This window comes from Cicer arietinum, chromosome 7 (genome assembly GCF_000331145.2).
Source record: "Cicer arietinum cultivar CDC Frontier isolate Library 1 chromosome 7, Cicar.CDCFrontier_v2.0, whole genome shotgun sequence".
NCBI lineage: Eukaryota > Viridiplantae > Streptophyta > Magnoliopsida > Fabales > Fabaceae > Cicer > Cicer arietinum.
Window position 1 is genome coordinate 30,105,966 of NC_021166.2, and position 12,671 is coordinate 30,118,636.

General features: G+C 28.6%; 1 protein-coding gene across 1 annotated transcript; it reads right to left on the reverse strand.

Moving 5' to 3' along the window:
* Window positions 1-260: 260 nt before the first annotated feature.
* LOC101512704 (probable pectate lyase 4) lies at window positions 261-2,088 on the reverse strand. The gene is made up of 4 exons (XM_004514282.1): window positions 1,627-2,088; window positions 958-1,313; window positions 591-723; window positions 261-485 (listed from the first exon to the last, which is right to left on the reverse strand). Exons 1-4 carry the CDS (start codon window positions 2,086-2,088, stop codon window positions 261-263), a joined length of 1,176 nt encoding a protein of 391 aa, XP_004514339.1.
* Window positions 2,089-12,671: the final 10,583 nt, after the last annotated feature.

The window sequence follows — 12,671 nt, forward strand, 5'->3', positions numbered from 1 at the left end:
ATGTTATAATAACGATTAACATTTTATTTTTAGTACAACGACTTATCAATCTATACAAGTCAACCTCCCAAACTATATTCCAAAACTAAGTTTAACTGTATAATAATAATCATTACATTGTTCTCTATATATAAATAATGGAGTTGCAATAGAATGGAAAACAAATTTCCATCATTCATTTTCTTAGTACAGGAACATCCAATCTTTCAAAATCAATAAGATTATATGAGATTGAGGAGTTATTCCTCGTAAATTTTAACTTAACATATTGAAGTTTTACTACACTGTAACACTCCCGAGGAGCTTGTCAACGATCTCACATATTTGGAATCAACAACTTCAAAATCTTGTTCATGACTATAATTGGGTTTTTTCACTTGTCCACCTTTTGTATCTATGAAGGATGCACCATTTTCAAAGGCGTCTCCAACTGAATAAAATTTCCATGTATCTCCAATTCCATTACTACTTTTTCTCCATGTCACCTGCACGCATTATATAATTAATAAATAAATTAATATAACATATTGAAACCATTTTATAAATGAGATGTTCATAGGAAATTGGTATATATATTGCTTAATTATTACCTCTTTATTTTCTGTTGGTGCTATGAAGAGGTTTGATTGACTTTTAAGGCTTGGACCGCTGCTTCCACCAATTGCATATTGCGTCCATCCCATGTAGAGATTGTTTGCAACATATGCATATCCGTGACGAATTCTATAACATTTTTAATTAATAATTAAGATAATCAATAATTTTGTCAGTTTTTTAAAGAGAAACCGAAAGGTGCATTGTTAGTTTATACTAACCTCTAACAAAAATGTTGTGTTGTGCTTTTATTTTTAAAATGGTTGATAATTAAGTTTATGTAATAATATGATGACTTCTCATTGACAATGCATCTCTATTGAACTCAATTTTTAACAACTAAATTTTGCAACTATTAATTACCTAGGCATGCGTTGGCGGCAATTAGGCCCAAAATAGTTGTATACGACAGTTACTTTCATGTTCTTGTCTCTTATGAATCCATCATCGTGTCCAAGAAGCATAACCTTATCCTGCTCCCTAAACCAATTGTTGGAGATTGTCACATCAGTAGAACCTCGTGTAACATCAAGAAGACCATCTTGGCTATCATAAAGTGTGTTATGATCAATCCAAATCTTTGAAGCAGAAACCAATCTAATTGCATCTCCATCCACTTGACCCAACGATATTATCTTTCCATTGGGACCCATCACCATTCCGGGAGCTTGAGGTCGACAATGATGAATCCTAATTCCATGGATGATTATGTTTGTTGCCTAATAACAAATAATAAATATATGATTCTAAGTTAAGATGTGGAAGATATGTGTACGAATAATAAAAGAAGAAATTTAAAAACAATAATAACAATTGTAAAATCTAGCATGATAAAAAAAATTATTGGCAATTAGATAAAATAATAATAATTTATCTCTAATTTTATTGTTAGTTGTTAGAGACAATAAAAAATTGTCTTTATTTTGTTGTTAGAAACGATAAAACAAATATAAATTGTATTTCTTGCATCTATAATTTTCATCTCAAATTCAACTATTTTTTAGTAATATCAAGTTTGTTATTAATTACTACCTTATAGATCATCAAGCATGCATTATTAGCGATGTGGACATTGACACCTCGACCATCAATGGTAGTGAAACTACTAATAAGAAGGGGCTTCTCAAGTCTAATGTTCATGTCTCTTTGGAATGTGATCCAAACTTTACTTTGAATGTTAGAAGCTCCATATCTCAAAGTTCCAGGTTGTGGGTTTAAGGGGTGATCACTAGGATCAGTAACTTTATAATGAACAAGGTCTTTATCTATGTTGCTTGTCATTTTTCCTACATAGCCAACTGAGCATCTGGCAAGTTGTTGTCGATGTTTCCTCCATTCTGGATTAAATCTCCAACATTGATCAATCACATTCATTTCCATGCCTTCTATTTGAGATTGTTTGGAAGAACTAACAATTGTAGTGAATAATGTTACTATCACAACAACTAAAACAAAGCTCCAAAAAGAGGAATTCATTACTTGATGACCACTCATGGTTCAATTAATATACTTGTTTATGAGTTAATTCAAAGATAATACAAATTGATTTATTGAGAAGAGAGGGATAGTATGGAGGAAGAGCTTTACTTAGTTTTTATATTGATGAATAATGGTATGAGCTTGTAATTATATAGATTAAAGTGGTTAGTGAAATTGTTTGGGGTTTAGAAGTTTGTTCAAGTTGTTGTGCCAAGCTAAGGTAAAGGGATCCATTCACTTATTTTAGAAGACAGTTACATTTGTTTAAAATTCTAAGTTTAAAAGAAAGTTATATTGTAACAAATTTGTCATCGAACAATTAACGAAATTTGCACAGTAACAAGAGAGCATAATTGGGAGCGATAAATACAAATGGGTTAGGCAAACTAAATGCTGCCTACCAATCTTATATTGTTATTACGGGTGTTCACCTCTAAATCAATCCAAAATTGCAATCCAATACAAGTTAAATTGAAAACCTCACAAAATCGAATACTGTTTAATTTTTTTAGATGTCCTTTTAGAAAAACCGTACATATTGAATTTCATATTCTTTTTCTAAATCTGAACAAAACCGCAATCGTAAAATTTAAGACTTATTTTTTATTAGTATGATATACTACATTTACATATAATTTATTGGATTTTGATTTTTTTTCTTAATAATTCTTATTTAGAAAATTCAATCTATTTTGGTGTTATTTCATGCATTTTAAATATAGTCGATTGTTATTATTCCGAAATGATAAATTTAATTATATTAATGTTTTATTTTGCATCAAACCTACTATTTTATTGTGTTTTTACAATACTATTTTTTTACAATTGTAATCAAGATATTCTAAAAACGGTCTAAATTAAACAACTTAAAATTAGATTGTATTTTTTTAAACTTGTTATCTAAATGAAATCACATGTATTTTTATCTTTAGATTGAATAAATTTTTGCCTCAAAATGGATCAAACTACACCAAAAACACCTTTATTGTATTTGTTAATATACGAGGAGTATTCAAATTGATCATTAGTCATTATTTGAGTATATCATTAGCAATTTTTAATATATGATTCAAAAATTGATCGTAAGACAGAAAGTTGTAAGTTGGAAGTATTACATACATAGATTATAAAATAGCCATCACCTCTAACCCTCATGTTTCACTAAAAAAAATTGACATGTGTTTTCCTGAAATTGTTTTTTCCACTCAAAATCTCTCTTTAATTCTTTAAAAAAAATCAATCCTCAAATTATAAGGAAAGAATTGAAAGGATAATGCTAAAAAAACAAATTTAGAAATGTTTGAAACTCAAATTAAAGAAAGAAATTGTTCAAACAGAATTTGGTTCTTAATATCACTAGATAAATACATAAATTTACAATTTGTCGTCCTTTGTGCATATTATTAGCAGTTTACAATATATGATTGAAAAATAGATATTAAGGCAAGAAATTGTAAATTGAAATAATTATAAGTGCAAAATTGAAAAAAAAACAAGAATAAAATGATAACAAATAACAAAACAAAAATATGGAAAAAGATAGAAATGAGATGAAGAATCACACTCAAACTTCTACCAAAAAGTCTCAATCTAAAACTTGTGAAATGAACATCACAAGAAACATAATTTCTTGATAAAAAAAAAGTCTCAATCTAAAATCAAAATGAGACGTATGTTTTTCTAAATTTGACCATTTTCCTAAAATTAATTTTTTTTAAGTATATTTAAGATAAACTTATATTAACGTACTTATATTTTTTAAAGTCTAATGTCTAATATGTGTCACTTAAGTGAACAACTTTTATTTAGTATTCTTTGAACCTACAATAATTTTTTAAAATTCATTTTTTTATTGTCAAACAAATGAGGTTATTACTATAAGTCAAAATGATCATATCAATGCTAAAAGATCTGGACATATATGACCCTATTGAAGGTGCAAATACGAGAAGGGAGATCAAATTGTGTTTGACAAAGTTGACAATTTTTGCTTATCTAGTAACGGCTAATTGGTTTTTATGAATTACTTGGATAAGAAGTAATCAAATTTAAAGGTAGCAAACAATGAAAGCATAAATAATTTGACACATAGATTTATCCTGGTTCACCACTAACTTGGCTACATCTAGTATCCTCATTTAGAAGGCTTTAATGCTCTAATTCAATTACTTTGAGTTACAAAGCATCTGACTCTCCAAGCCAGTCTTACGAAACATACTGACAACCCCATACTTTTGAGGAACTAACCACCTTGATCCTATAAGCCAAGTCTTCTCCTAACAACCTGACAACCCCAGATTGAAGAAGGAGTTAACCAACTTGACCCTACAAGCCAAATATTCTCCCAACAACTTGACAATCCCAAATTAATGAACGAACTAAACCACTATCGGGTTGGATACAAAATAACACTTTAAAAATAATTCTAAGTTGAACAAGTGTTTCTCTCTTTTGACTCTAAGATGATTTTTGAATTTTGAGCTTGGGTTTTTCTATTATTTTCTACTTTTCGATGCTCTTCTTATTCTTCTTGAGCCTTGAGTATCTATTTATAATTAAAATTTAGGCTTCAATTTAGTCCTATTTTAATTTTGAATTGTATCTTGTTTAAATTGAGTTTGTAAATTCTTCAGATTGATTATGTTTTTATTTTCTTTAAATTGAATTTTGTAAATTCTTCAGATTGATAATGTTTTTATTTTCTTTAAATTGAGTTTGTAAATTCTTCAGATTTGATTCTATTTGTATTTTATTCAAATTGCGTTTGTAAATTCTCCAGATTGATTTTGTTCATATTTTGTTGTACATAAATCTTGATGAATTCTTCTTCAAATGTTGATGAAATCTTTTTCAAATGTTGATCATATCTTTTTCAAATCTTGATGAAATCTTCTTCAAATGTTGATCAAATGTTCTTCAAATTTGGATCAAACCTTCTTTAAATCTTGATCATATCTTCTTTACAACTTGGTTAAAGATTTTCTTCAATTATAAATATGAATCAAATCTTATTTTAGATTTTCTTCAATTATAAATTTGAATCAAATCTTATTTTAGATTTTCTTCAAAATCATGAATCTTCTTTTATACTATTTGAAGTCAAATATATTGGTGTCAATAATCTCTCATTTTTTTTTATAACAAAACTTGTATTTTTTATATCAACTTTTCTTTATATTTCTTTGACTCCCCCTAACTTAAGCCTCCTCCTAAGTCGAAGTATCTTTTTTTTTCTCCACTTTATCAAATATCTTTCTCCCCTTTTTTGTCATCAGACAAAAAGACTTGAATGAGAGACTTTTTTTTTTTTGAATAATATGAATATAACATATTTTAAGAAAATATAGAAACTAATATAAAGCTAAACTACTTTGAAGTTAACACAATGTAACACTCCGATTTTTAACAGCGTGATTGCATTTATTTAAAAACAAATTAATAAAAATAATATGTCGTAACACAAAACGACAAGAGTCATAAATAATTACATCATATATACATAAAAAATAATATAGTTTTTGGGATAATAATCCAAAATGTACAAATAGAAAGTACACCGGAGCTATGAGACCGATCGAACATCGCTCATACCCTTGGGTATTCTCGGCAGACACATGCACATAAGTATTATTCCAAGAATGTTATCCCCCCATGGCCACATGCACATAAGTATTATTCCAAGAATGTTATCCCTCCATGGCCACGTCAATGAAGTAGAACATGGACCCACCAAAAAATCAATTGTCGAAGTATGTCATAGATACAATCATCCCAAAACAAAATAAGTACAACCACAAAAAGACACTAAGGCCCTATACAACCAAAAACTAATCTGATCATCCACTAAAAACTACAGTAACAAGGGTGACCTTCACACATTGCATAAGTTCCTTATGACGCAAAATCTCTCCTCGAAGTAATTTCCTCCTCCTCATGAGTCATAGAAGGATCAATCTCCTCAAAAGTCAAGTCCATCCACGAGATTGGTGGCTTCGACGGTGCCGAAATCTCATAACAGCTCACTACCTCAGTAACAGCCAATAGAGGAACATTCACTGAAAGTGGAGGCTTTGGCTCGACCTGCCTAGACGGTCCTGCAATATATCCTCTTGCTGCCATCGACCCCTTATCCTTCCCGCCAGTCTCTGGTCGAACTCATGTATCCCCAGCTCCTACGGTTACCGCCGTCTCAACTCTAAATAAGGCATCCTCTATATCTTATCATGCTCCATTAACCCTGAGCACCAATCCTAACAATATTGGATAATCGATCCTCTTGTGAGTGAGCTCCACGAGATATACTGCTCCAACTCTCCTACTTGTCCGCACCACCCTCCATGTATATGTAGCCCTGATTGAGATGGGGTTGTATACCCAAGCAGTCGGCGAATGTCAGCCAGGGAAGTCTAACGATGATTCCGTCGTCAAGGTAACAGTTGGTGGAACGAACTCAGGTATCATCTGAGGGCAAAGCCCAATTTCCACAATCATGTAAAGGGTCACCAACCAAAATTAACAAATAACATTTAACAATTATGTCATAAAGACAAGCAATCAAACTTAGCAATTATAGCATGATAACAAACAATAACAGAGTATGTATATACAAATATCATATTATAACAAACATGACTTGCGTGCCAAGCACCCTAATGCAATGCTTATATGCCAATGCACATGATTTAGAAATTTCCAAATCCTCCTCGAGGGGCGTAAATCATAAATGTATCGTCTCTTATAGACCAGTACTAATTATCGAGGTGCCACCTATCACTAATAATTTTTCATACTTTTCACAAAGCATACTCAAAAAATATTATCGTCAATAAAATTCATAACATGTAGCAATACGTACTATCCCTCAAGAATGTAATCTATCACAGATCTACACAACAAATAAATCCTTGTAAGGATAAGATGGACCAATCAACTCATGAAACCATCCCATGGCCCATCACGTCGGCTAACACTGTCACCTATCACATTCACCACTAATTATGAAATGCATGAGCATACTCTGACCTTTTCTCAACAATTATTATGCTAATGCAACTATTTAAGACTTCCCTTTTTATACTCATTACAAACTAATAATTTTTCATACTTTTCACAAAGCATACTCAAAAAATATTATCATCAATAAAATTCATAACATGTAGCAATACGTATTATCCCTCAAGAATGCATAATTACATCAATATTAATCATCACATATTCACACATCAACCAAACATATAAGGTTCCTATGTCCAAACTAAAAATTTGGAAGAATCTCTTACCTTAATTATAGATTTTTCAATAGTTATAACTGCAACAATCAAACACAACGAAAAATGTCGCTCGTGCCAAATTCTTCAATCAAATAGTGCTTGACTTAGTCAAATTAATCTCTAAAACTTTAACTACCTTACAAACCCTTTCTTACTCCTAACCCCCTTAGATTATATTTCACTAAAAGAGTTTACAACGAATAAAGACAAATAGTATTAATATTAACAATACACACTTTCAACATATACAAACATATTTTTAAAAATCAACATCCTTCAATTTTTCAGAGGATTCACTAATAATTATTCGTAACGTCTTAAATTATTTTTCTCAAATTTTTTTTACACAACCATAAATTTTCTCAAATTTACCATAGCTCATTTTTTTTTGTTTCAAATAACTACAAGTTTGATCTACTACATTTTTAAAGACTTAATGTTCAATCAAAGTATTTACCTCATAACAACATGCAAACTTTTCTAAAAATTGAAAGTATACATATAAAAACTTGAAATCACAATTCACTAATTTTCTTTAAAACACAAGTTCAAAGTTTTGATAACCACATGTATACATTCTTGATCCTCAATCTTAACAACTATTTTTGGAAAGACATAAACTAAGAAAAATCATTTTTCTTTAATCACCACAACAACATTAATATTTCAGAGTTCTCCCCCCACTGCTAACCCGGTGTAACGGTCTTGATTCATTTTCGAGACTCAAGGAGCTAACTACATAAACATAAAGATTCATAAAAATTTGTTCACCACCAAAATTCATCAAACTATATTGTAATTCCAAAATTAAATCTCTTTCACACACAACTTTTAAAACCAAGTGATATAACGCCCCCGAATTTTTGATCCAAAAATTACTTAAAAATATTTGTTTTCTTTTAGAAACAACTATAATTTTTTTTTCTTCTTAGAAGTAGTTCATCATGTAATAATTTGAAGATGCGTCAGAAAATTACTTGATATTTTCTCTTTGTAAAAGAATGTAATGCAATTTACTAAAATATTATTTATTCATTTATTTGCAAAATTAATATTCCAGTTGTTATATCAATATTCATTTGTGCTCCAAAATAAAATAACGTCTCTTTAAGTGAAATTCAAAATCAGCAAGGTTGACTGAAATTAATTACGTTCAATTATTTACTAGCAAATGAAATCTCACTTCCGCATTTCTATTAAAAGTTAATGATGAAGAGTAAATAACTTTACAATGTACGAATTTTTTTTTAGTAATACAAAACATTATTTTTAAAGTAAAGGTCCCATTTTCCAACGCGCGTGCACCAATCAAACATTATTCGTGCCACTTTTGAGATCATTAGTACCTAAACATCGGTGTAAGGGGTCAGTTCATCCCACAACAAAAATAAAACCAAATAATAAATTAACAACCATAAAATATGAATATAAAATCTTTTCGTCATAAAAGATTTAAGGAAATTGGTTCTTTAATAGTTTTCATAGATGTATTAAAAGTCATAAAATGTATCTAAATAAATCAAGTAGCAACCATAGAGCAAATAATTAGATCAAAATAAAAATAACAATAGAATGTATGCAAGTTATGCATGCTCCTAAATGTATATGATCCGGATATAGACAGCCACACAGGCGTCCACAATGAAGTCACCCATACCAATGGGGAAAAATTAAATCAGCCACACAGACGTCCACAAAGATGCATATGATATGTTATGAAATAATAATGATGCTCAAAAGTACATGTCACCATTCAAATAGATAATCACACAAACCCCCAGCCACTTAGGCAATCACAAAGATAATAGTATTTAAAACTCAAATCACCAGCCAATTAGACAACCACAAAGATAACAACATTTAAAACCCAAATCACCAGCCACTTAGGCAACCACAAAGATAACAAATATTTAAAACACAAATCACCAAACACTTAAGAAACCACAAAGATAACAATATTTAAAACACAAACCACCAACCATACCACTTAGACAATCACACAGATAAAATATTAAAAACTCAAATCACCAACCACTTAGGCAACCACAAAGACATCACTATTTAAAACACTATTAGGCAACCGCAAATATAAAATATTCAAGATAAATTTTTAATTACATATGACATCAAAGTTTTATTCTCATGGACGTTTCCAATCATGAGTCAATAAATTCGTTATCCCAAATATATAACACACAAACACGTGAATAAATGTCTTACAGTTATAACTTTCATTTTATAAACTATAAAATTGGATTAACAACGTGTTATTGATAGAAATCAAAACCTAAATAACAAATAACACATATAAATATAAATTTTATTTCTTCTACTATAAATTTTCTCCGATTAATTGTTATTTAGACATACAAATCAAGGTTTGCCGCTAAACACATCACAAAAATCAACTTAATTATATTATCATAATTAAAATTAAAACTTTTCACCAATTCCCCCAACACTCATATAGATTTCTTAAAATCAAAACTTTGAAATAAAATAGCACAAAAATCTAAACTTTAAATTAAAGACATCTTAAAAAAATTATTACTATTGAGATCATAATAAAAATCATAACTTTATAATTAAGTACACATACACAACACAAAAATAATAACTTTACATCAAATATATGACATCAAACATATTACTCATGTTATAATAATAAAAATCGAAATTTTATAATTAAGTTTATAAAAGCAAACATATTACTCATAAAAACATAATATTATAGTTAAATTCTTTAAGGCAAACAAAAATCATTATTTTTCTTTTAAGACATCAAGACATATATCAATATCTTACAAACTATTAATTTAATATCTAGCATAACCTTGCATGGGGAAAAGAGGCATTTTCTTTCTTCACACCTCTATGTTTGCACGAGAAATAGCTCATGAGGCAGTAATGAATTCAACACCGATAGATATTAGAATTTACGACTTAGAAAATCATTTTGAGATGTACGAATGACAAATAGGTGTGACAACAAGAGGCCTAATGGAAATGTATGAACATGTAAGCTATTTACGTTGCACTATTACCATTGATTTCTTGTCTAAAATTGAAGTGCACTTAGTTCAAATATTATACTACCAATAATTACTATTTCTTTAATTTTATTAGGTTGCTACAAAGCCAATTGAAATCATGTGTATTTATATGTATGAGTTAATTTGGATTAACTAATAGAGTTCACCATATATTGAAGGGTGTCACACACTAATTTTAATTAAATAAATAAATTAGAGAATGTCACATCACCCTTTTAATTATTTTATCTAATAGTTATGAAACCAAAAATTTCATAGAATTATTTTGGTAGATAATTATAATAAATTTATAATTTTAGTTTAAAAGAGATGAATGCATGAGATACAAAAAAGACAATAGTCTTTTTGCGTCATCTCTTAATTGCACAAAAAAACTTATAATTAAATTTATAATCTTTCTTTAAAATATAAATTAAAGGTGTTTAAAATGAGTTAATGCGCATTATGCCAAGAAAACACCCTGAATTGTCATAAAATCTTGTTATAAAGGAGAGTAAAAGAATGAGTCAAGTCACTAATTTTTGTTTTTATAGGGTGAACCAAAAATATTTTCAAAACACTTATACATAAAGGTTGGTTTCACTAACTCTATAATATCTCCTAAAATGAATACTTATTTGGTCGCAAATAAAATTAACAAACAATATAACTTATATAAATTTTAATTTAATTAAATAATTCAACTAATATTTTATCAACTAAAATAAATCAAGTAAGACAAGAATATCACTCACACATAACAAAATAAAACAAACATATCTAACACATCAATTTCATGATTATCGAAACTAATCAAATAAAAAAATGCACAATAGTCCATTTATGAAATAATAACATCATAAATAGTTCTCATGTAATTGTCACGCCAAAACAATTAAATAAAAATGAAGGTTATAATTAATTAGGTAGAATAGAGTGTGATAAAATTTAATTTAATTTATTTACATATAGAGTAATTATTAATTTAATAATAGCAATTACTAAAAGATACATATATAATATATATGACAATTTTGGGGTGTTACAAGTGACACCTTATTTATTTAAAACCTAATAAAAATGAATATTTTCAAAACCACACATACTCATACTAGACAATTCAAATTTTTTCATCTTTCAAGTTACATCACTCAACCATTAGAGCACAAAAAAAATTTGAGTTAATAAAGTACTCTAAACTTCTTTAAACTCAGTCTAAAAGTAATTAAAAGAGTAACATTTTTAACTCTAAATATATTAGTTTCATAGTCTAACTCTTTGTTCAAACGCATTACTTAGTTAAAATTTAAACTTCACAACTTTAACAATTCTAAATTTTCTTGTAAAATTTCTCATAAAAAATAATTTCTTGTTTAACCATTACTAACAACATTAACAACAAAGATTATTTTTTTTTTTAAATACCAATAACAACAACAACACAAGCACCAAATCGAGGAACACATGACTGCTCTGTTTTTTGAATCTAACAAAAATCATGGAGATCACATGATATCTCAAGAATAAATTTTGAAGTTTACCCATCTCCCATGATGATTGAACCTAGCATAAGATAATGAGAAGGAACCTAGCATAAGATAATGAGAAGGAAATTTTAACTCACTAATATAAGAACACCAATAGCTCCACAAGACCAAACTCTTACTTTCTCCTCTTGGTTACTTCTCCAAAAGACTTCTCAATCTCTCACAAAATCACTTGATAGCTCATTAACTTTAGAGTACCAAAACTTTAAGTAAAGGAAAAAAATTGAAACATGAAGTGTGATAAAAGCAGACGAATGGGTGTGAACCTCAATATATATAGAGAGATTTTTTTTTTCCTCTTCACTTACCGAAAAATATTAATAAAATTAAAATATTTAGATATTTCCACTAAAATCATCATTAAAATATCCAATCATTCTTATACATATCACATCACTCACTTTTCAATCTAATTTAATAAAAATATCTACTATCGTAGCAACTCAATTTACAGATGAATTTATCAGTAATAAATGACATTTTAAAACTCTACTCGAAAATAAATTTTTCGAAATTTAATTATATTATACTCTAATAAAATTATACTTTGGTACTTAATTTCATAAAATAAAAATTGAGCTAATAACTTAAGCAATTTAACAAAAAAAAAATGCATAAATTAGAGTTTAGAAAATTCAAGGTCTTACACACAACATCAGTCAGGTATGAAGGTAAAGCTTAAGATTTTTTTGATGAAGTCATACCTATATTCAGGTAGTGGTTTGGTGAATATGTCAGCTCATTGGTGT